This window comes from Oryzias melastigma, linkage group LG17 (genome assembly GCF_002922805.2).
Source record: "Oryzias melastigma strain HK-1 linkage group LG17, ASM292280v2, whole genome shotgun sequence".
NCBI lineage: Eukaryota > Metazoa > Chordata > Actinopteri > Beloniformes > Adrianichthyidae > Oryzias > Oryzias melastigma.
Window position 1 is genome coordinate 12,587,814 of NC_050528.1, and position 20,893 is coordinate 12,608,706.

At 39.5% G+C, this 20,893-nt stretch overlaps 1 protein-coding gene across 3 annotated transcripts; it reads left to right on the top strand.

Annotated features, from left to right (window-relative positions):
* Positions 1-20,468, top strand: LOC112144264 (sickle tail protein homolog). 3 transcript variants are annotated; one of them, XM_024268715.2, is made up of 16 exons: positions 1-214; positions 4,412-4,577; positions 4,973-5,168; positions 7,168-7,261; positions 10,100-10,355; positions 10,534-10,786; positions 11,409-11,630; positions 12,113-12,217; positions 12,302-12,364; positions 12,453-12,490; positions 12,566-12,735; positions 13,758-13,933; positions 17,179-17,312; positions 18,034-18,181; positions 18,260-18,521; positions 19,064-20,468. In XM_024268715.2, the coding sequence occupies exons 2-16, from the start codon at positions 4,475-4,477 to the stop codon at positions 19,118-19,120; spliced, it is 2,277 nt and encodes a 758-aa protein (XP_024124483.1). In that variant the 5' UTR covers positions 1-214; positions 4,412-4,474; the 3' UTR covers positions 19,121-20,468. The 3 variants fall into 3 exon arrangements, with proteins under 3 accessions (XP_024124483.1, XP_024124481.1, XP_024124482.1); XM_024268713.2 differs by having other exon boundaries at positions 2-214; positions 11,385-11,630; XM_024268714.2 differs by having other exon boundaries at positions 3-214; positions 7,168-7,255; positions 11,385-11,630.
* The last annotated feature ends 425 nt before the right edge of the window (positions 20,469-20,893 follow it).

Here is a 20,893-nt window from a genome sequence, read left to right on the forward strand (position 1 = left end):
CGTGTCAGCGAGATGATCTGTGTTCTGGTCGAACTGGTAGAGCCAGCAGTGCTGCCGATGGATCCGTGTCGTAACAGTCAGTTGGGGTGGCTGGCTTTCTATTCCGTCCGCCACAGGTAAACAAGCTGCAGGTACTCAGCGAGGCAGCTCCGCACAGGCATGACTTTACCCTCACAGCTGAATCAGAAAACAGCAGAGGAACTCAGTCCTTCAGGTAAGAACCTTCAGCATGAATACACTCCAACATCTTCAGCTTGCAGCGAGCCCAGCTCTGTGATTGTGTTTGACAGTACAGGTCTTAAAAAGAAGTCACATGGGTAACCAGCATGAGCTGCAGCTGTAGATCACCAGTGGTGGAGGAATCTGTAGAACTGTCCAACTTGTCTTCAGGTGTCCACCTCAACTAACATCTCCAGGAATCTATCAGGTTTATTCTTTCACTGATAGATTTGTGAAGAAAACAGCAGTATAAGGAGTTAGCAGAACTACATTAATGCCTGTAAATACTTCAAAGAGAAATCGTGTTTTAATGCTTGATGGTGAAATGATTACTTTAAAGTGCGGAAGTGTTGTTATTAGACAGCATTCCACAGACTGTCTGCCAACAAGTATGTTGGGCTGGAAATCAAACAAGTTTAGGAAAACCTATGATAAAATCAGATTTAAAAAACAAACAAACAAAACAATCTGTCTGATACTGTAAATTCTCAATATCAAACAGTGCAGGCTAAAACAGTCTGTAGTTTCATCCTAAATGTAGGAATAATATTTATAATCGTTCATTAATGAACTAATTATTCATACATTACATTATTCATCGTAGTATTTTTGTACCCAGACATATTACTGGACTCAAATGAGATGAATGAGGAAACTTTCAAAACTGCCTTTTTGACTCAAAAAGTAGTTTTGAGAGAAACTAGATTTTTTAGATTGATAAGAACAAGGAAAGGTTTAAGATGACTTGACGCTATGACATCAACGGCTAAATATAACATAGACATAGAAAATATAGTGGCAAATATTTTAATCATGATTATATTAAAAAGTTAAAAGTTTAGAATAAAAAAATGGCATTGTGCTAGCGTTTTTTGGCTATTTTGGAATTTACTAAGATTTTTTAGGCTATTTTAGAGTTTAGCTTATATTTCAGCTACATGGTAGCTGTTTTTGCTAATTTAGGCTTTTTTCAGATTTTAGGCTATTTTTAAGTTTAGCTATTTTTTGTTGCATGCTAGCTGTTTTGACTAAACTTTTTTTTTTAGGCTAAATTGACATTTAGCTAATATTTTAGCTGACTGTTAGCTTCAGCGTTTTCAGCTATCAATTTTAGCATCTTCAGCTATCAACACTATCATCTTATGTGGCCAAATTCAGCTGACAGTACACACTAGCATTATTGCAGGTAATGGTATACATATAGTTAATAATTCTGTCAAAAAGTTACGGTTTTAAAGTTTTAAAAATTCAGTTTTAGAGTGTTCAATAAATGTTTATCCTGTTTGCCCACTAGCTAAGGTGTGTTTTGGATTTTGGCCCCTTGTGCGATTTGAGTTTGACACCCCTGGTAAAGGGTCACCAGAAGCTTTGTCTTAATTTATTTTTTTTTTTAGCAGTACCAGTAATTATGCAGAGAACTCTGCCTGTTTGATGATGGCTGTGATGTTTAGGGGGATTGTGAGGTCTGTCTGAAGATGCCACAGAGTTTGATTCTAAACTTCCTTACGTCGAGGACACTTTCTATAATTTCAATAGTGCAGAGTGTTTTGTCCTTTCAGGTTTTTCGTTATCCATTCAGTCCCTTGATGGAAATTAACAATACAGCAGACAGCATTCCACAGACTGTCTGCTAACAAGTATGTTGGGCTGAAAACCTATGATGAAATCAGATTTAAAAAACAAACAAAACAATCTGTCTGATACGGTAAATTCTCAATATCAAGCAGTACAGGCTAAAAGAGTTTGTAGTTTCACCCTAAATGTAGAGATAATAGTTATAATCGTTCATTCATTTACTAATTATTCATACATTATTCATCGTAGTATTTTTGTACCCAGACATATTACTGGACTTAAATGAGAGGAATGAAGAAACTTTCAAAACTGACTTTTTGACTCAAAACGTAGTTCTGAGAAAAACTAGATCTTTTAGATTGATAAGAACAAGGAAATGTTTAAGATGACTGAACGCTATGAAATCAATGACTAAATATAGCATAGAATTGTTTTTCTGTATGTTTCAGCAGCAAACAGAAATCATTGCAAATATTATAAATACACTTTAATACCACTCATTAGCTTTGATTTGTTGAGGTCCAATGTATCTTACAGTCCACACACACAAATGTGGGGGCCAAAACTGCTATGCATGGTACTAACCTGTAATCACCAGGAGCAGTGTGAACCTTTACTGTTGTTTAAGGACACTTTGGCACATGAGCAGGAAGAGTTTGAACTGAATCTGCAACTTTCCAAAGATTGATCACTTTAGTGGCAGAAAAAGTCATCTGGGATTGTCTCTTTCTTTCTATAAAGTTCCACTCCAACTACATGATGTTGTAAAATCATTCTCAGTGGTCTTTTTATTATGATTATGGAATTTTTGGCCAAAATCAAAAACCCTGTGTCATTTTATCAGATGTTTTCTGCCCCCTGACAGGAGATTATTAGAAATTCACCTTTGGGATGTGAGCCGGGGTATTAGAGCAGAAGTTAGCTCCACTAAATTCCCATCAGCCCTTTGTTTACGCTCTGTCTCGCTAGCTTATAGCATCTCACAAGCCCAAGCTAACATTAGCGTAGGAAAAAAAACAAAACAGCGAGCAATATCAGAGCTATCCAGCTGTACAGTTATGAGCCATTGAAAAAAAAAAAAAAAAAGAGTTGTATTCGTTTCACTGCTACTTTCCAGTAATGAACATCTGTGGTCTTATGTTGTGTATTAAATATGTGGTATTATTCATGAAACAAACAAACAAACAGAAAAATAAACGTTACAACTACACGCCAGCAGCCCCAATAGCCTGTTAATGATCAAAAAACCATTGCTAATTTTTTTACAGGAACTGAAAGATTTGTACACACCTGTTTGACCATGATACGTGCATGTTCGCCTTTTAAGCTCTTTAAGAAGTAAAAAAACATAATGTAAACACATTTAGTAAAACATTTATTTCATTTAATAACATCAAAATACAAAATATGACTATAACAGTTAATAAATGAAAAGAAGCAGAAAGAAGAAAACTTAAGTTATCTGCCACTAATAAGTCAACAAAAGTAAAGCAAGGTGCATCAAATAAAAGAAAACAAAAATGTTCTTTACACAAGCAGTACGTGTACATTTATAACCCTGGAGAACACACAAGGTTAAACTTGGCTGCTGTTTTTTTTTTCTAATTCTATTTATTTTTTTAATAGTTTATTCTTTTTTTTCTATTTTTCTTCCAGCTTTCTTTTTCATCTTTTTGCTGCTACCCAAAATGAAAAAAAGTCTCAAATTAACTTTTAACACACAGAAGAAAATTTCTCAAGGGTTCTAAAGGGTTAAAGACCTATTTTGAAGGTTGACATTTAAAAGATATTAGAACTAAAATGATAAAATAGTAGGGGAAAAAAGCACAATAATGAAAAGTAAAATTCTAAATTAACTCAAATTCATTTTCAAATCTGGTTAAATGCAGTCACTCTTCCCCGTCATAGTCCAAACAGATTTTCATTGTTGGCTCACACAGTGGCTACAGATCAAACTTGTGAAGGTTCAGGTTGTACACATGACTTAAGTCTTGCTCAAAGGTGTGTTTAATTTCAGAGTCAGAATACGAACCTCTCAACATTTTAATGAACAAACAAGTACTCCACTAACTCAGCAATATCACCACCAAGAACAAAACCTGTAAGAATTTAATCCAAACTACTTTACCACACCAAGGTTCTGTGAAACTAGTTTGCAGAACTCTGTTTTGATCTACTTAAAGAAATGTCCTGAGGAAAGTCTGAGAAGTACACAATCTTCCTTCAGAAATCTGAGTTTATGTACAGAAAATGTGCACAGTGCATCCTAAAGCTATGCATTCTGGGAGCACTGTCCAATAGTTTTTAAATAGGTTCTCGAAAGATGGAAAACTTGCTAAACTTCCCCCACAGTATGAGAGAAAAGAAAATGTCACTCAGAAATATCTGGGTTGTGGCATTTAGACTGAAACAACCCCGAGGAAGAACAATGTTTTAACTTAAGCTTGGTGATGTGATACAAATTAAAATTTCAGTCTCCTTTAACTATGCAATTATGGTTTACTATGCCTGCAGATAAGGTTTACTAGTTAGGCAGAATACAACGCCTTGGATCAAATGTTTTCTTCCTCTCTGTCTCTTAAGATCTTTGTTTCGTTTTCTTTCTCATCTTATGCAGGAAAAACCTCTGCAGTCCTCTGAAGGTGTCCATGTGGACCAGGAACCTCCAGCTTCAGAGAGAATGTGGGATGGAGAGGTACCAGGCCCGTTCAGAAGGGGCTGTCAAACCCGAGCTAGCCTGCCTGCGAGCCACTGGAGCAGCCACCAAGCTGAGAGGCCGCTGGGTGTGTAGAAGCATGAGGAGTTATATACACAACTCCTTCAAGGAGCATAAACGGAGGAATCATTTCACTTACATCGTTATTTAACCACAACCGAGGGGCTTATTATTTTGTCCAACTGAATAAATTATTTTGTTGCTATGATGGTTTGTTGAACACAGTATGAGAACCTTACTGTCGTGTTGTAGTTACAAAATGAGCCAACAGACAACTATTGGTTCAATCTGGTGAAATACATGGATTTTGTTAATCTTTCAAATGTCATGCGACACACTGTTGTCTTCTAAAAACTTGTTGAAACTTGATCTACTGTTTGGATTATTGCACAAAAAAGAAATCTGACACATGTAAAGTTGCTGCTATATGTAGTGGTTGAAGACTTTGTGTGTGTGTGTCAGGTGTGCTGTACTTGCAGTATGGTCAGGAGACCATGCAGGTGAAGATGCCTGCAGAAATCAACAGTCTGGACTTTGTGTATGCTCTGTTTGCCACTGCCTTCCCTCACCTGACCATGAAGATGCTGCAGTCTCCTAACATGGGCATCTACATCAAAGACATTAACCACAATGTATACTACGACATGGACGACGTAAGGTGAGGACCACGTCATTCTGACAGTCTTTCCATAGAAACACAAAAACAAACTGACAAAAAAAATGATTTATTGATTTGTTATTCTAAGAAAAAGCTTTTGACAAAAATCCACTTTGGTCAAATTTATGTTAATCTTTATGAGATGAGAGTCAAGACCAGCTTGTGATGTTGAACTCGTGGAGTTTTACGATGAACTGTGTGAAGACGATCTGTTTTTCAAAGTGGAGAGTGACCCCAAAGATCCACAAAACCTTTGGAACTGGTAAATGGAAACTGTTAAAAAATCCTTTTAAAGGGAAATTGGAATATTGAAATATAACTTTTCAATGTTCTAAGTCAGAATATTCAACAATTTCTATTGGTTTCAGAGGAGTTTGTTGTTTTGAGCTGTGAAAAGGAATAGGGTGTGATTAGCATGTTTGGCTCATCTACAACATCAACTACTCTGATTTATATTAATTGACCACCGTTCTTAATAAAGGCTCACTTTTATCTCACTGGAATGCAACAAAACCTATAGTAGAACTTCTTTTCCACCTCTTTGTATGATTGCATTAGGACTTCAGTCAGTTAATTTTAAAGATTTTTTGTCATAAATTCCTTTTTCACAACTGCCATAATTAATTAATTAATTTCAATTTTCATTTTTTAACAAGGGCTGCACGGTGGCGCAGTGGTTAGCGCTCTAGCCTCACAGCGAGAAGGCCCCGGTTCAAATCCCGGCTGGGACCTTTCTGTGTTGAGTTTGCATGTTCTCCCCGTGCATGCGTGGGTTTTCAGCGGGGACTCCGGCTTCCTCCCACCGTCCAAAAACATGCTTCATAGGTTAATTGGTGACTCTAAATTGCCCCTAGGTGTGAATGTGAGAGTGAATGGGTGTGTGATTGAGGCCCTGTGACAGACTGGCGACCTGTCCAGGGTGAACCCCGCCTTCGCCCATCAGTAGCCAGGATAGGCTCCGGCACCCCCGCGACCCCGAAAGGGAAGAAGCGGACAAGAAGATGGATGGCTGGATTTTTTAACAAGGACAACAATCAAATTAAAGAAACCATGCAAATTATCCCACAAACAATCACAGATGTTACAAAAAATGGCTTTGGTTTAAGCTAAAAACTTATCAACCTTATCAAGTCCAACCCCCTTCTTTCTAATTCTGCCCAAATTAAATATTCACATTTTTCTATCTATACGGAGTAATTAAACACAAAACAAATTTGCTAACTCACTGGTTAGTGTAGGGGCCCAGACCACTGAGTCTTCATCTAAGACAGTGTAAGCAAACACAAATGGGGCCACCATAGAACCCGCGCACAAACCCACCTGGGGCCACCAATTCAGCCCAAAGGTAAATCATATGAGGTCCACATTGAAATGTTCTCTGGGTACGGAGCCAATTAATGTCTAAAGTGCCCCATAAGAGCACTGTACAACAGCATCATCCTTATATCACAATGTGTGTAACTTCCATGTTCCCTTGAAATACTTCAGGATACAATTACCACCCCCACCACAATGGTACGTTCCATTTCATGATGTCCCTAAAGGTAGACACAGGAGCTTTAAGGGAACTTTAAGGCACACCTGTGCTCTCTTTAAGAGACCCTCCACGGGTCAGGACAACCCAAAAACCTGCAACACCCTAACAGGTCAACTAAAGCATTACTTGAGATTTTCAAACCAAAAAATAACAAAGTTGTACTTGATTTACCGTCCAGACAAAGGATTAGCAGCACTTATAGAGTGTCAAGAGTCTGTAAGCCAATAACAAACATGATTAATGATGCAAACATCCATTTTTACTATGATAAATTTGACCTCTACAGAAGAAGATGACACTGATGAGTTTCATAAGATAGTTTTAGCATTTCCATGAGGTACAGAGGATTGAAAGTTTGATATATTACGACCACAAACCCTGAAAAACTGAGCGGAGTTCTCTCAACATTTGGTCAATTTGCCGTTTCAGTTACATGCTCACATAAATGTCATCTGCTTTCAGAAACATCAAACCCTATTCCTGTCTGAAGGCCTACCATAAGGATCCCAGACAAATCTACCACCCTGTCAGCAGGTTTGACGACGGCAAAGTGAGTGTGAGAAAAACATTTACTTTCTTCTGCGGCACACTGCTGACACCAAAGCACTGCAGAAACTCCAGTGACTAACAACTAAAACCATATTATTTTTAACAGCCACCAATTGTTGTTGTGGTTCTGTCAAGTAGAATCAACAGTAGCATTAAAAACAGAGGTGGAACCTTGCAGCACCGTCAAAGTAACAAAGATGAGTGACTCACCATATTTGCATATATTCAGCTTTCAGTACATCCTGTTCTGCTGTTTGGTTTTTAGATAATTGAGTATAGTAAACAGGAAACATGATGAACAGTGGTGGAGTGGTTAGCACTATTCCCTCCCAGTAAGAAGGCTCTGGTTAAAATCCCGAATTAGACCTTTTGATGTGGAGTTTACATGTTTTCCTCATGTATACGTACTTTAAGACATACTTTAAAGGTTGATTGGTGTCTCTAAATTGTCCTTTGGCGTGGACGTGTGTATGTGGGAGGGTGTGTCTCTACAACAGATGTGTTCAGAGTGTACTCTGTCTTCATCCAACAGTAGTCAGGTTGGTTCTAAACATGGATGGATGGACACGTTTTATATACAAAACAGTAATCAAACTGAGTATTTTGTACCAGAAAACACATTTATGGAAAATTTATCTTTTTTTTTTTTTACATGAACACTTTATAGACTTAGCATTGTATATATTTTAGGGCTGGGAATCGATTAAAAAAATTAACTAATTAATCACAAATCTTAAAAAGATTTACCGCAATTAATCAACAACATTAGTATTATTATTGTTTTGGTTTTTTTTACCGTATTTGCAAGCCACTTATCTGAAAATTATCATAATATGAAAACACACACATATTTGTACATTTAGAACATTTGTTTTTATTCCTTTGGAACCTTGGGTCTAAAACTCAGTTTTTTTCTATTTTTGAATTCACTTCAGTATTTTCAATTTGAAAGACTACCTGATTGCTTATTTGGTATCATTATAATCAGCAGAACTTCTCCTATGTGACACTACCTTATTCAGTCATTTTTCCATGTTGTATTCACACACTACACACTAATTGTGCAAAAAAAGACATTTCTTTGGAAAAATGGGATTTCTCTCCTAAGAGCACTGCTGTTTAGTTGACTTTTTTCCAGATATTCTGTTTTTCTTTTTTTTCCAAGTTTTGTCCTTTTTTCCTAATACATTTTCTTTATTATGCATGTGAAAAATAACTTTATTTGGGAGAAGTTTGATCCAGCTGGATTTCAGTTCGGCTGCTCACAGGTGGAGGCGTGTCTGTGTTCTCTGAACTGTTTGTCTCACACGGAACTTTCATGGAGAACAGCGGAGTTTCTTCAATTTTTAGAGAATTTTGTGAAAAACATATGTCGGTTCCCATCCAAAAAATAAATAATAGTCGGTTTCCTCTTCGGATTTCTCAAAGCAGACAGCTCATTTTCGTTCCGGCCGCCCCTCGTCCCCCCTCCATAGCAGGTGAGGTGCTCTGCTGCTCTCCGCTGCAGACTTCAGTGAGATGTTTATTCTTCACCATATTTATTAAGATAGAAGATCAGTTCTGTCCTAAAATTACTAATAAATCCCATATTATCCCTTTATTTAAATTAAATTTCAATCACAGAATGTAGAAGTTTTAGACAGAGTTTTATTACGTTGACCTCACAGCTGCACAGCAGGACGACTAGCAAGATTAATAAATATTAACTCATTAATTGTGTTTTATTAATCATGCGAGTTAATGCGTCAACATTCACAGCCCTAATATTTTTAGGAGCACAATTTTATTTTATTTTTTTTAAGTTGGAACATATCATTCTCATGTGATGCAGCACACGAACATCAGCCAGACTCCATTTACAGATCGTTACCATAAGGATCAATGCATTTTTAGTTCAGTTTTTTGTTTTTTTAAAAGGTTTTGATATTCCTGTTTTTGTAACCCAAGGTGCATTAGTGTTACTACAGCAGCACTCTCACAGTCACACAGTTTTCACTGGAAAAAGTCAACACAGACAAAGAAGCCAGTGGGCAAAAGACAGGCTGTTTCTACACCACAGATACTGACGCTTTTCTGTTTTTACTCACCTACTTCTACTACTCTAAACCCGTAGATCTGAGAGCACGGCTCTCAATGGGCGACTCCCAGACTTTGTGAACCTCAAGCTGAAAGCAGAACTCGTTCACTGTTGCCCACCGTCATGAATGAAGGAGATAATGCGGCTCGTCCTGGGATTGTCTCTGGTGACCCCCACCAGGGACGTGAAAATCCCACTTTTGTGTGCACGTTCAGCGTGGACACAAAACACACAACAGCTGCACTTGTTCTTATATTTCTACTTCATTCTATTCACACAGCTGTTCATTATTCTGTGATGATTGAAAACTTTTTTTTTCACTCTCAATCAATATGGATTATTTAAAAAAAAATAGATGAAGACTGCTGGTGAGTTGACTTGATGGTGGAAACATGAATTTATAGATAACAAAAATTGGAGGCAAACAATGAAATCAGGTCGGACTGACCCACAGCGTCGGTTTGGTCGGCAGGTGTTAATGGACCGCCGTCTCCATGGCAACGATGTGCTGATTGGCTGTTAACGGGTCACTGAGAGTTCACAGCAGAAACTGAGACTTTGCCAGGAGCCTCCATTGGCTGTTCTCCTGATTTTTTTTTTTTTTTTAAATGTTTTAAAAAATTTTGTATATTCTTCTGTAAAACAAAAAATCAAAATTTAGGCAGAATAAGGGTTTGATTTTCAACTTTTTGTGTTTTAACCCATCTTTTTTTATATTGTAAATGGGAAAAAAAGTGGTTTTCAAGGTAAATTGTGCTTTTTTTTCAGATTTCCAAAGAGGTTTTATATGGCAACCACAGTCCGCTCCACAGCCAGGCCCTGCAGGGCTCGATGTCCCCCCCTGTGGTGCGCTCCATGCCCTCTTCTCCATCCAGAAGGACGATTGGTGGCAGGAGTACAGGCGGCAGAAGAGGAACGTTGCAGTCAGGAAGTTCCACGTTACCACGGGAAGGCTTTTCAAGGGGAGGGCAGGCCAGTGCCTCCTGCAGCAGCGTCATTTTAGAAAGGAGAGATGTGATGCCCGGTAAGACCTGCACTTCTTTACACCTTCATTTTCCTTTTTTTATGGGCCCAAATGGACCCCGTTCCTTTTATCACTTCTTTAAAAAAAACACACTTTTATCCCATTTTCTCTTGGAGATTTTTGTATATAATCACAAATTCAAGCCCATTTTAACACATTTTGTGTATTTGTGTATTAGATCAGGAGCTCACTAATAAAAATAGAGCCATGTTGCTTTATGGAGATGGAGGCCTTCCTTACCCAGAGTCCTGCCCCTCCATACAATACAACACAACAGGAAGAGGAAGCATGACCTCCTCCCAGTGCGGCGCTCCACCCGCTGACCTGGTGGGGGTGTCCGTCCGAGGGATCCCGGTGGGGCTGCCGCAGTACCGTGCCTCCATCAAACCTCTGATGGACCATGGGGCGGCGGGGATAGATCACCTCCACAGGTACAAGTCCTCTGCACCAACACATTCCAACCCCTTTTCAGCTAAATTAGTTTTTTTTTTCAAATATTCATCTGTGTTTAATTTTATTTGGCTTTTAGATAATAAAAGATATCTTTGGTATAACTCATTTTTGGCACATTTAATGCAATATAATCATTTTAGGACACGGTGACCAAAAGAACTTGTTGGAACTTGTTACTTCCTGTGTGGACTTTTTCTCTCAATCCAAGAAGCTTTTTATTTTTAAAGACTGGCCTGTTCATACCTTCATAAGTGAACTTAATTAAACACACAAATTGTCTTTGACTCAGTAAATAGAATATAAATCTGTTAGCTGGAGCTAACATACAGCTCACAAACTGCTTCGCCTTGGTCATCTGGTTGCTTTCAGCTCTACTTTACATCAAGATTTTAGAATTGAATTAGGCATGACACAAAGCCTCGTAATTTTACTAGGTTGTTAAATTTTCATTTTGAGCTTGTTTGATAACATTTTCAAAAACAATTAAAAAAAATTATGTGCAACTTTGTTTTTTATGATCTCTAGTTGATTTTGTGTATTCTATTTTTGCCCCCCCCTTCCCCCATTGGGAGGCAGAACTCCTCCGATGTCCCCCCACAGAACCAACGAGGTGAGGATGACTGAGGAGCAGGTGTGTGGAAGCTGGGGCCCGATGTCTCCAGAACTGTCGTCCCTTCCGAGCTTTCTACGGCGGGAAAGTGATTTTGTGACAGCGGATATCATGAGCAGAAGCAGGGGGGGCTCTTCTTCTTCTTCGTCGTCTGTGTTTGTGGAGAGTCCTCAGACGCTACCAAGAGGCTTTGGGACAACCAGTGCATACAGGTGAGCCTTCAAGAAGCAACAAAGCACACAGACAGCTTCTTTTGATATGTTCACACAACACAACTGTTGAGGTCGCGCTTTCCAAATTATATTATATCTATTTTCTTCCCCCACATGTCCTTTGACCTCTTATACCCAAACTAATATTTGAACTGACCCACTAAGCTCATTATCAACAGGGTTCCAGTTCATTAGAATTAACTACTATAGTAATAAAACCCAAAATGTGACGTCCATGGATGTTGGTTAATAAGGTCTTGTTAAGTTGTTGCACTTTTCTGACATTTTAACAGGTTCTTGATTCAGTATTTGGTTTCTGTCACATCAAAGTTTCAGTTGTCTGACTGCTGATGACTGGCTGAAAGTGGGAGGCTGTTCCAGATGACACAGCTCTTACCTTTTGGGATGTTTTGGGCTAAAAATGTGGAAGTCTATCAATTGATGTTGAAAAGATTTCTGCAAATGTGCTCCTTTTTAATCAGTGAAAAAATCAGTGCCATGGAGAAGCAAATAGCCAACCTGGCAGGACTGGTTCACCACGCTCTGTCTATGGGATCAGAAGATCCACGACTCACTGAGGCTCCAGGGTTTGTAACACTGAACAGCTGCACTTTTTGAAAAATATACACAATAAGAGTAAAATGAAGTTGTTTTATTGTCTTCTGATGCAGGTTGGATGAAAGGCAGAAATCTATTACAAATGTGAAATCAGAGGCTGGCTTCGCAGTAGACAGGTAGTGATTCATGAAAGAGATACATTGAAAGATTTAAGAGTAAAACACATATGGGTAAGCTTATGGGTTTTTGTTGTTTTGGTTTCAGTGACTTTTCTGAGCAAAACCTCAACAACAACAGACTCGGTGAGATCCACATCATCTGACACATATTATGCATTAATCTGCTGATAACTTTAACTGATCCTGGTCTACGTTCAGTGCTGTTATCAGAGACTCAACATCCAGCTGCTTTGGTTAAAAACCCCGACCTGAATCCTCTGGGCCTTCCCGCTCATCTCCATGGGAACGGGCTGCGACAAGGCTTGATGTCAGCAAAGAAACAAATCTCTGAACTGCGACTGCAGCTTGGAAAACTCAGGTCTACACAGGTACGCACTCATCTGTAAGCTCTAGCATTATTCTTTACCAACAGTAACAACCGATTAGAGCAAATGTGTCAGACATGTGAAACGCTCATGACTTGAGGATTAAAAAAGTGATTCTGAAAGGATGAAATCTGAGTTTGTTCTTAAGGAAGGAGAGTGTTGAGGGTTCCAGTTCCTGAGTTTGGAGCAGCATAACTAAAAGCTTCACATAGAGGAACAAAATGATCTGAAAGAGCAGGAGGAGGTGGATATGGGAGAGAGACTTGACAAGCATGAGGGGACATGTTTGAAAACCATGAAAACATGATTTCAAAATAAGTTCTTAAGGCGATTTGGGAGCTGCTGCCGCTGACTTTTGGGTCAGCTGGAGTTTATGTGAACGCTTTTGACATGAAGTAGTTTTGACCACAGAACCTGGGAGGTTTGAGGTAAAATCAACACATACAAGAAGTTTTCATTTTTTAATGGCAGATTCAGTTCCAAAAAGTTGAAGTTCAGTTTTATTCTTTGTGTAGACACTGCCGAAAGGTATTGGTTGTGGATCTGGTCAGTACTGGTCTTCCCTGATGGCAGATTTTGCTTCAGTAAAACAAAACCTCCCGCAGTCAAAACCAATGTTCGGATTTTTACCTAAATCTTAAATATAAAGATGCTTATAACAAACAGCAGAGATGAGTCTTTTCTAGAGGAGCTACTCTTATGTAATAAAGGAATTATTCATCCAGGAAGTGCCTTGATATTTCTGGAAGGAAGCTAAGATTATTTGGGAGGGTGGATGTTTTTGTTTTATTATTCATTACTAATTATGATAACACAGAAAGACAAGAATTTTTCATTTTTTATTAAAATTTATTTTTTAATTAGAGAGTAATTTCAAGCCTTATGGTTCTCCATTGTTTTCGAAAGACACCTCAGAGGTCTGCTGAACCGTCTCACTGATGGTTTTTCTGGTAGTCTACGTTCTACTAGCACTTCTGGCTAACAGCTTCACACATTCTTGTCTTTTTCTTCAACACACCTTCAAGCTTTCTAACATGGAGACCATCAAGTCGATGCTGATGATGGCCCGTCAGGAGCTGGTGGTGCTGGTGTTTGATCGACTGACTCGGTTGGAGAAGGCGAAGCATCATAGGAGAGCCTTGGTGGAGGACGACCGTCTCCACTACCTCACCAACGAGGAGAAACTCCTCATACAGCTGTGGTGAGAACACATTGGGATCTACTTTTTAAGTTGATAATATAAATAATATTAGAAGAATAACACCTTAAAATGCATTGTGTCACAAACGGGCAGACAGCTGGTTCCACGTGCAGCAGGTTTGTTAGTTCAGACAGGAACTAAGCACAGCTAAAAGTCCACAAAGCTAAATCAGGGTCAGACAGGCAGAGGTCAATCATGAGCATGGAAGCATCAAGGAAGAGACAAGAGATGTCAGAGTCCAGACTAGGGTCTGGGCAGGCAGAGAATAAGCAGCATCAGAAACAGAAGATCAGGTCCAGGTAGAAACGCTCAGTAATGCTGGCAGGACGACACAAACAATACTTCGCACTGAGTGAGGTTTGTGCAGTGTTTAAGTGTCCTGTGGGGGATTGGCAAATGAGAGACAACCTAGTAGCATCAGGAACTGTGCACTGGGGCTGTTGGGAGATGTAGTGCAGTCAGTACTCTGGAGATGTGACCAGAGAGGGAGACAGAGCTCTGACTCCTGACAAATTGAAAGTACCTAGAAATTATTTCAGATGGTAATGGCAGGAGGAGATCGTGTCCAGATGGAGACATCTGTAGAGATGTCTTGTAGTTGACTAAATCTGTACAAGTTTTAGATAGAGAGCAGGGAGGCCTCAATAATCCCGCCTCAGTTTTACCAGTCCATGGGCTACGGTATATACACGTTATGCTACGACATGTATTCAGCAATGTTCTGAACGCTGGATCTTGAACATACATATGGTGTTACCACTGGATTGTGACTTCCTGTTAATAGCACATGTGCATAGAGTTGGAAGAGGCTTGGTGTGTAATGTCAAAGCGGTGCAAATCTCATATATTTTGTTCCGAGTGTTTTTTTCTTAGCTCTTTTCTGAAATATGAAAGACTTGGTAACATATAATTCCGGCCGGGTACAAACCGTAATTATTAATTTTAGAGCGGTCAACCCTCAACTGGAAAATTACAGCTTTGATTTCCATTCTGCGTTCCCATGTGTCAAAGTTTCCTTGGGCCAGATATTGAACCCCCACATTGATCCTGGGGGTTATAGGTTGACAACAATGACATGTATAGAGATGGACAAAGCAAGGCAGTGACATCAAAAGAAAATGTTTTACCTCAGGTTCCAACGAAATGAAGTCAATTCAGTCACCATTTTTGTGTCATACGGATTTCGCCGTTTTGGAACTAGATGACGTTAGTAAGCAGTGATTGGACCGCATCATTATTTCTATGGTAACAACTCTCACTAATCAGGAGTGAGCTTGTTGGAAAGCTACACCCTTTCAAGTAAATGCAGGCTTATGAGAATCTGTCAAGGTGGGGTCAGCGAGCAGCACACGCTCTTTTTGAGGCATCTGATTGGCCAGTTCACAACTTGAATAACTTGCGAGAAAGAAAATATTTAATGAAAAAAAAAAATAGGGTTAGTAAAAACGTGCGATAGAGACACCAGAACAAGAATGGTAGAATGACTGAGTAACAGCTGTTTATTTTTCAGTGTAAGTCTAAGTAATTTTAATCTTTCCGGGACCAGCTGGTTCTTTCTATTTGGAACACAAGGGGTCCAGTTCTCTCTATATATACTGTCTATGGTTGGTACTAGTATTTGCGAAGCCGCCGTCAGCGTGCTATAATTATTCGTAATTTACGCCATCTTTGATGTCACTGCATAAACTTACAACGACAAGCAAACGTTCAAAGCAAAAAACAAGTAAAATCAATGAATACATGGACTCATTCTTTGTTTTCAGGAAATTGACATAAAAGATTATCAAGAAAAATAATTCAACTGTCTCAATTTTAACACACAGTTCCATACATAGAGCCCAATACATCCTAAACTACTACAAGAAATACAAGCTCTGCTGGGTATTTAATCTATTATACAAAGACAAATGATGCATAAAGTACCAACATGATGGAGAAAAGTGTACATCCTGGTTGTCCTCTGGTACATTTTAATTTATCCTTAAAGAATTAATTCAGTAATTTTCCATTTAAATCCCACTACCCATGAGTAGTCATGATTTGAGAGGAGATGGTTTCTCCTCAACGGCGTGTAGCCACATCCCAGCATCAGACTCACTGATGCAGCTGCATCCGCGGGGAGATGGTTGTTCGCCGTCACATCAGTAGCGGAGGTCGTGCAGATGTGGAGATGCGTATTGTTAAAAATAGAGGTGGAGGGGGAGGGGAGGTGACCTGATCCCTCATGACGTGGTTGTCACAGCGCATTTTCCTGTTAGCATACGGCACATTTATTCCCTGCCAAAGATAACTCCCTAACTTAGTAGCCGACAGAGGGCTGGCATTTATCCGTGCTACCGGATGAGTTGGAGATAGTCAGCTCTGAGCACCAAATCCAACCACAGCAGATTAGCCAAATGTCAATACATCAAGCAAGAGCCGCCTGAGCGCATGCTCTTTCCTGCAGGGAACATAGAAAGAAGGAAGTCTGTAGAACTTTTGTCAGCGAACGGGTCAGTGGTTCTGCATTGCTGTATTTGTTGCAATGACATCTGACACACTACTTCAGTGCTGAGTGTAGCAGTGCTTATTTACATGATTAGACGTCCTCCTGTCGCTGGACCAACTCTCCAGATTACATCTTTTTTTTTCTTTTTTTTACACAGAAAATCCTCCAAAAACTGTTTTCTTTGTTTATTTTTTTAACTTATCCCATTTAAAAATATATATTGCAATTCAATTGTCCAAAAATTCTGTAATTCTAAGTAGAATTATATATAATTCAAAGTAAGGGCCATCAGGAGCCTCCGTTCTTAATCTGTGGACAGTCTTGTGCCTGGGTGGCTGTTCTCCTCCTAAACCCCCCCAGCATGAACCAAAAGAGACATGGATGCAGCTGCTGTTCTCCAAGCTCGTGTCTGCCATCATAAATCATCAGCCGACCGGTGCACGCCGCCACACCTACGGCTGCAGCTCGGACTACAGCCGTCCTGCAGGATAAACATGGACAATCCTCTAAAATGAGATGACCTTTGACCTGGTGAAAACTATAATGGACCAACTCCAGTTTGCATGTCACATATGCATGGATGATGCAAAAACACTTATGGGCTCTGTTTAGAAAGATCTACTGAGCCTTTCTGCCCAAAGTTGTGCAAAAACTCTCTAGCTGCTTTCATCTGCTCACTGCTGCCCTCTTCTGTCAGAACTGAATACTAAAAGATGAAGCTCTGCTGGTTCTTAACAGCGATGTCTCTCCCCAACAGTGACCTAGAGAAGTACGTTCAGCGCTTGCACAGCTCCAGCTCCACTATGGGCCAGCCGGCAGTCACGCTGAGTGATGTGGAGAAGGCGGCGGTGAGCCTGCGAGAGCTCGGAGAGGCTCTGGCAGGCCTCAAAAGTGGGTGATCACACCATTTCTGCACACAGCACTTACGTTTGATCTAAATCAAACAAGCAACATTGAACTTAGAATTAGAAATTTTACATTTTTTGTGTGTTTCTTTTTAAGCAGTAAATACAATTTAAATATAGAAGTCATGCTGCACCAACAGAATAATGAACGCCTTCATAGACTTAAATTACAGAACCAAATTAAATGTAAATGAAAAGTAGACTCCGCCCACATGCCACAGTTTAAATGTGGCATTTCCAAAGAGGGAAAATAGAAAGGCAAACCGTGTTTAATCAGTTCATCCAAAGTCACAAACATGAAACCATTTGTCTTAATGATCTTTGCTGCCGTCTTTCTCACCTTTGGTTTAATGGAGCCTTCCCTTTTAAACGTCATCCTAAAGATAGATAAAATCACGCTTCAGTTTAATTCATTACAATTTGTGCAATCCATTTGCATACTCATCTCAGTTATTTAATTATCTGCCAAAAACACCCTAAAACTCAAAGAAAAAAGTAGATTCTTTGTGTTATTTTGCCTGTTTAACAGGTCAAATCGTAAACTTCACACAAGGTATTGTCGTGCACCCCAACTAATGTTCAAGTGTTTTTGTGTGTTTACGTGAGCACACGTTTAGTCAATGGAACTCTTTTTAATAATGTAACTTTATCTCATTCTGTTAAATGAAGTGTGAATGCTGAGATATTTAGATTGTATCTGTTGTCAGACGAGTTTCCAGAGCTGCAGAGGAAGCTGCAGTCTGCACTAACGCTGGAGGTGGAGGCTGTGAGGTTCCTGAAGGAGGAGCCTCAGAAAATGGACTCCATGTTAAAGCGGGTCCGAGCGCTGACCGAAACCCTCAGCTCTCTGCGCAGGTACCTAAGAAAATCCACTCGAGGGCCAAACACTTTCTATAAAATGATTGAAACTTCCTTTCGTCTGCCTTACAACAGACTAGTTTCAGGGTCATCCAGATCCAGAGCGGACCCCCTGAAGCAGGGACCCCTGAGGACCAACAGCCCCCACAGTTCACCGACTCTGCAGCCGCGATGCTCAGCTAAAGTCCCGCCCTTCTCTGTGAATCTGATGGGGTCAGCCTCTCCCATCACAGCCCGCAGAATGAGCTCAGAGGCCTCAGAGGTTTGGCCCATCCGTCATGACCACAACACTGCGTTTGCACCCAGTTTGAGGCCCGACTCGTCCGCCGTGACACAGGTACGCCAACCTCCTGCATTTCAACACAATCACTGATTAGACTTTTGTATTTAGGCACACGCCTAAATTTCAGCCAGTTTTCGACTGGTTTTCTCTGGTGTCTGTTTGCTCCAAAAAAACAAGTAAATAAATTAAAAAATAGCAAGAAAGAGCACCAGGGACAGCAGTTAGAGGATGTTGCACCCCGGAAAAACAACAAAAAGTAAAAGTGAAAGACAAAAAAACCCCATTAGCATGAACAGACAGACAAATAAAAAAAAAATACTTCCTCAACAGGGTATAAATCAGTGCCTTGGTGGTGCCTGTCCCAAGAACAGCAAACACATTCATTCAACATAAAACTAACAATCATAGAAATGTGGACAGATGAACTGATTTGGTGGCAGCATGGTTTTCATGTTAGGGCCTTGGAGGGATACGACTCCCCAAACACTCTCTGCACACCCAGCGGTGCTGGCTAAATCTGGGCCTCTAGAGACTTTTTCTACTGTATCTATAATTTCTCCAATCACCCTTTTTTTATTTCTGAAATTCTTTTCCAGGCAGCATCAGGAACCCTGCAGGACGAGCTGTGTGACAACCTGAAACGGAATGGATGAATGCAGAAAGAGCGAGCAGCGAGCGGCTGAGGAGCTTCACCAGGAACCGTCCGGGATGGTGGTGGGACGACTGCTCGGTCAATCCAGCTGTTGCAGAACGCAGCAGATGATCTGTTCACTCTCCAAATGAATATTTGTCTTTTGTAGGGTCATTATTTTTGACTTTGTGGACTGTTAACTTATCACAGGAATATGTAAAACTGCCAAACATGATCCTGTTATTGTGATTCAGAAGGTTCGTATCACCCAGCAGCTCATTCCAAAGATTTATGTGTGAACAATCAGGCTAACAAAATGTTGGGTTTTATAAATGTTATTTTTGTATTTCCTTAACCAGATGGCACTTCTACACCATCACAACAACAAGACAGAAAGACAGAAGTATAGATATACGTTCAAACATGGCTTAGATGTTTCAAATGGTCCAACTGGATACATTTAGACATTTATATCCAGATATTAAAGAACATAAAGTGGAAAAAGGATTTATGAATTTGATTCAGAGTTCAGTTTATGACATAAAGAAATAAACTCCCATTTGTTGCCACACATCTAGGTGTGCGGATTTGTTCTTCGTGTTGTACCCAAGCCGTGGGGGAGAGGTGAGCTGCAGACACAGCTGCACTCAGTGACCATTTGATGGTTTAACACCCTCCCAATCCAACCAATTGATGCTGAGGGTCAAGCAGGGAGAAACTGGGTTCCATCTTTGTTATGATCCAGCCTGGATTTGAAGTGTCAACCAGCCAGTCTCAGGGCAGACACTCTACCACAAGGCCACTGAGTTGATTTAAATGTAGAAATTGATAATTAATTCAACAGATTTCATTACTTTTCTTAAACAAAAATACAAAATACAACATTAAAAACTTCAAGTAGTTTATGTAAATGCACAGCTCTAAAAAGAACTAAGGTTATTATAGTCTAACACATCCAAACAATGAGACTGGGTTTTAAAAAATCATCAATTATGAGATTCACTATTGATTAAATCCATTAATTAGTTTTCTTTGAAGCAATTTTTTGAATATTGTGTTCAAGAAAAACTACAATTTTTGTTCATTTTTAATGAAAACATTGAAATGTATTAAATACATTACTCATATTTTTCATCTCATTAACATTCCTTCTTAAGAAAACAACTTCTGTGAAATAAGTAACATTACTTTTGCTGCAAGACTTAACTCTATTTGACAACATGGTTTGAAGTTTGATCCCTTTTTGTCCCAAAATGTCATGGAAGCTGTTCAAAAATAAAACCTGTAGATCCTTTTGACTCACAGCTACCAGAAAGATGTCTGTTTAAACAGAGAGAAGAAAATAAAGATTACTGTAGGTGTAAAAAAAATCAAAGGTGCAAATCTGTCTTACCTTTCAAAATATCATTTGCATACGAAATAACTCTTTTCTTAAAGCAAAAACAGCCTGTAAATTGACTAGCATTGTTTGCACAGCAGTCAAATGTTGTTGTACTGTTAGGTCTTCAGTGTGTTCATTGTGTTTGTTTCAGAGTGATGCTGTGATTTCTCCAGAATTATGCTAAAAAGTTCCTTTATTGTGAGACGTTCCTGAGATGATGTCTGTTGTTCACTCATGTTGTATAAATAAACTGAAATGTAAGGAGGCTAAACTCATCGTTTCACAGTGAGTGGTGTCAGAGGACAGCTCGACTCTAATTGGTCCGATTATCCCTCATTAGTCGCGCCAGACGGTAATTAGCTCATTTATTTGCATGTGTATCCAGCACCTGTCTGTGGAGTTAGTGAGCATCTG

Excerpts from the sequence above, each read along its gene's own strand:
- LOC112144264 (XM_024268713.2), top strand. The coding sequence starts at position 4,475 with ATGTGGGATGGAGAGGTACCAGGCCCGTTCAGAAGGGGCTGTCAAACC. Across the intron at positions 13,934-17,178 it reads AAACTCCTCATACAGCTGTG|TGACCTAGAGAAGTACGTTC; the intron begins GTGAGAACACAT and ends TCTCCCCAACAG. Across the intron at positions 17,313-18,033 it reads GGCTCTGGCAGGCCTCAAAA|ACGAGTTTCCAGAGCTGCAG; the intron begins GTGGGTGATCAC and ends ATCTGTTGTCAG.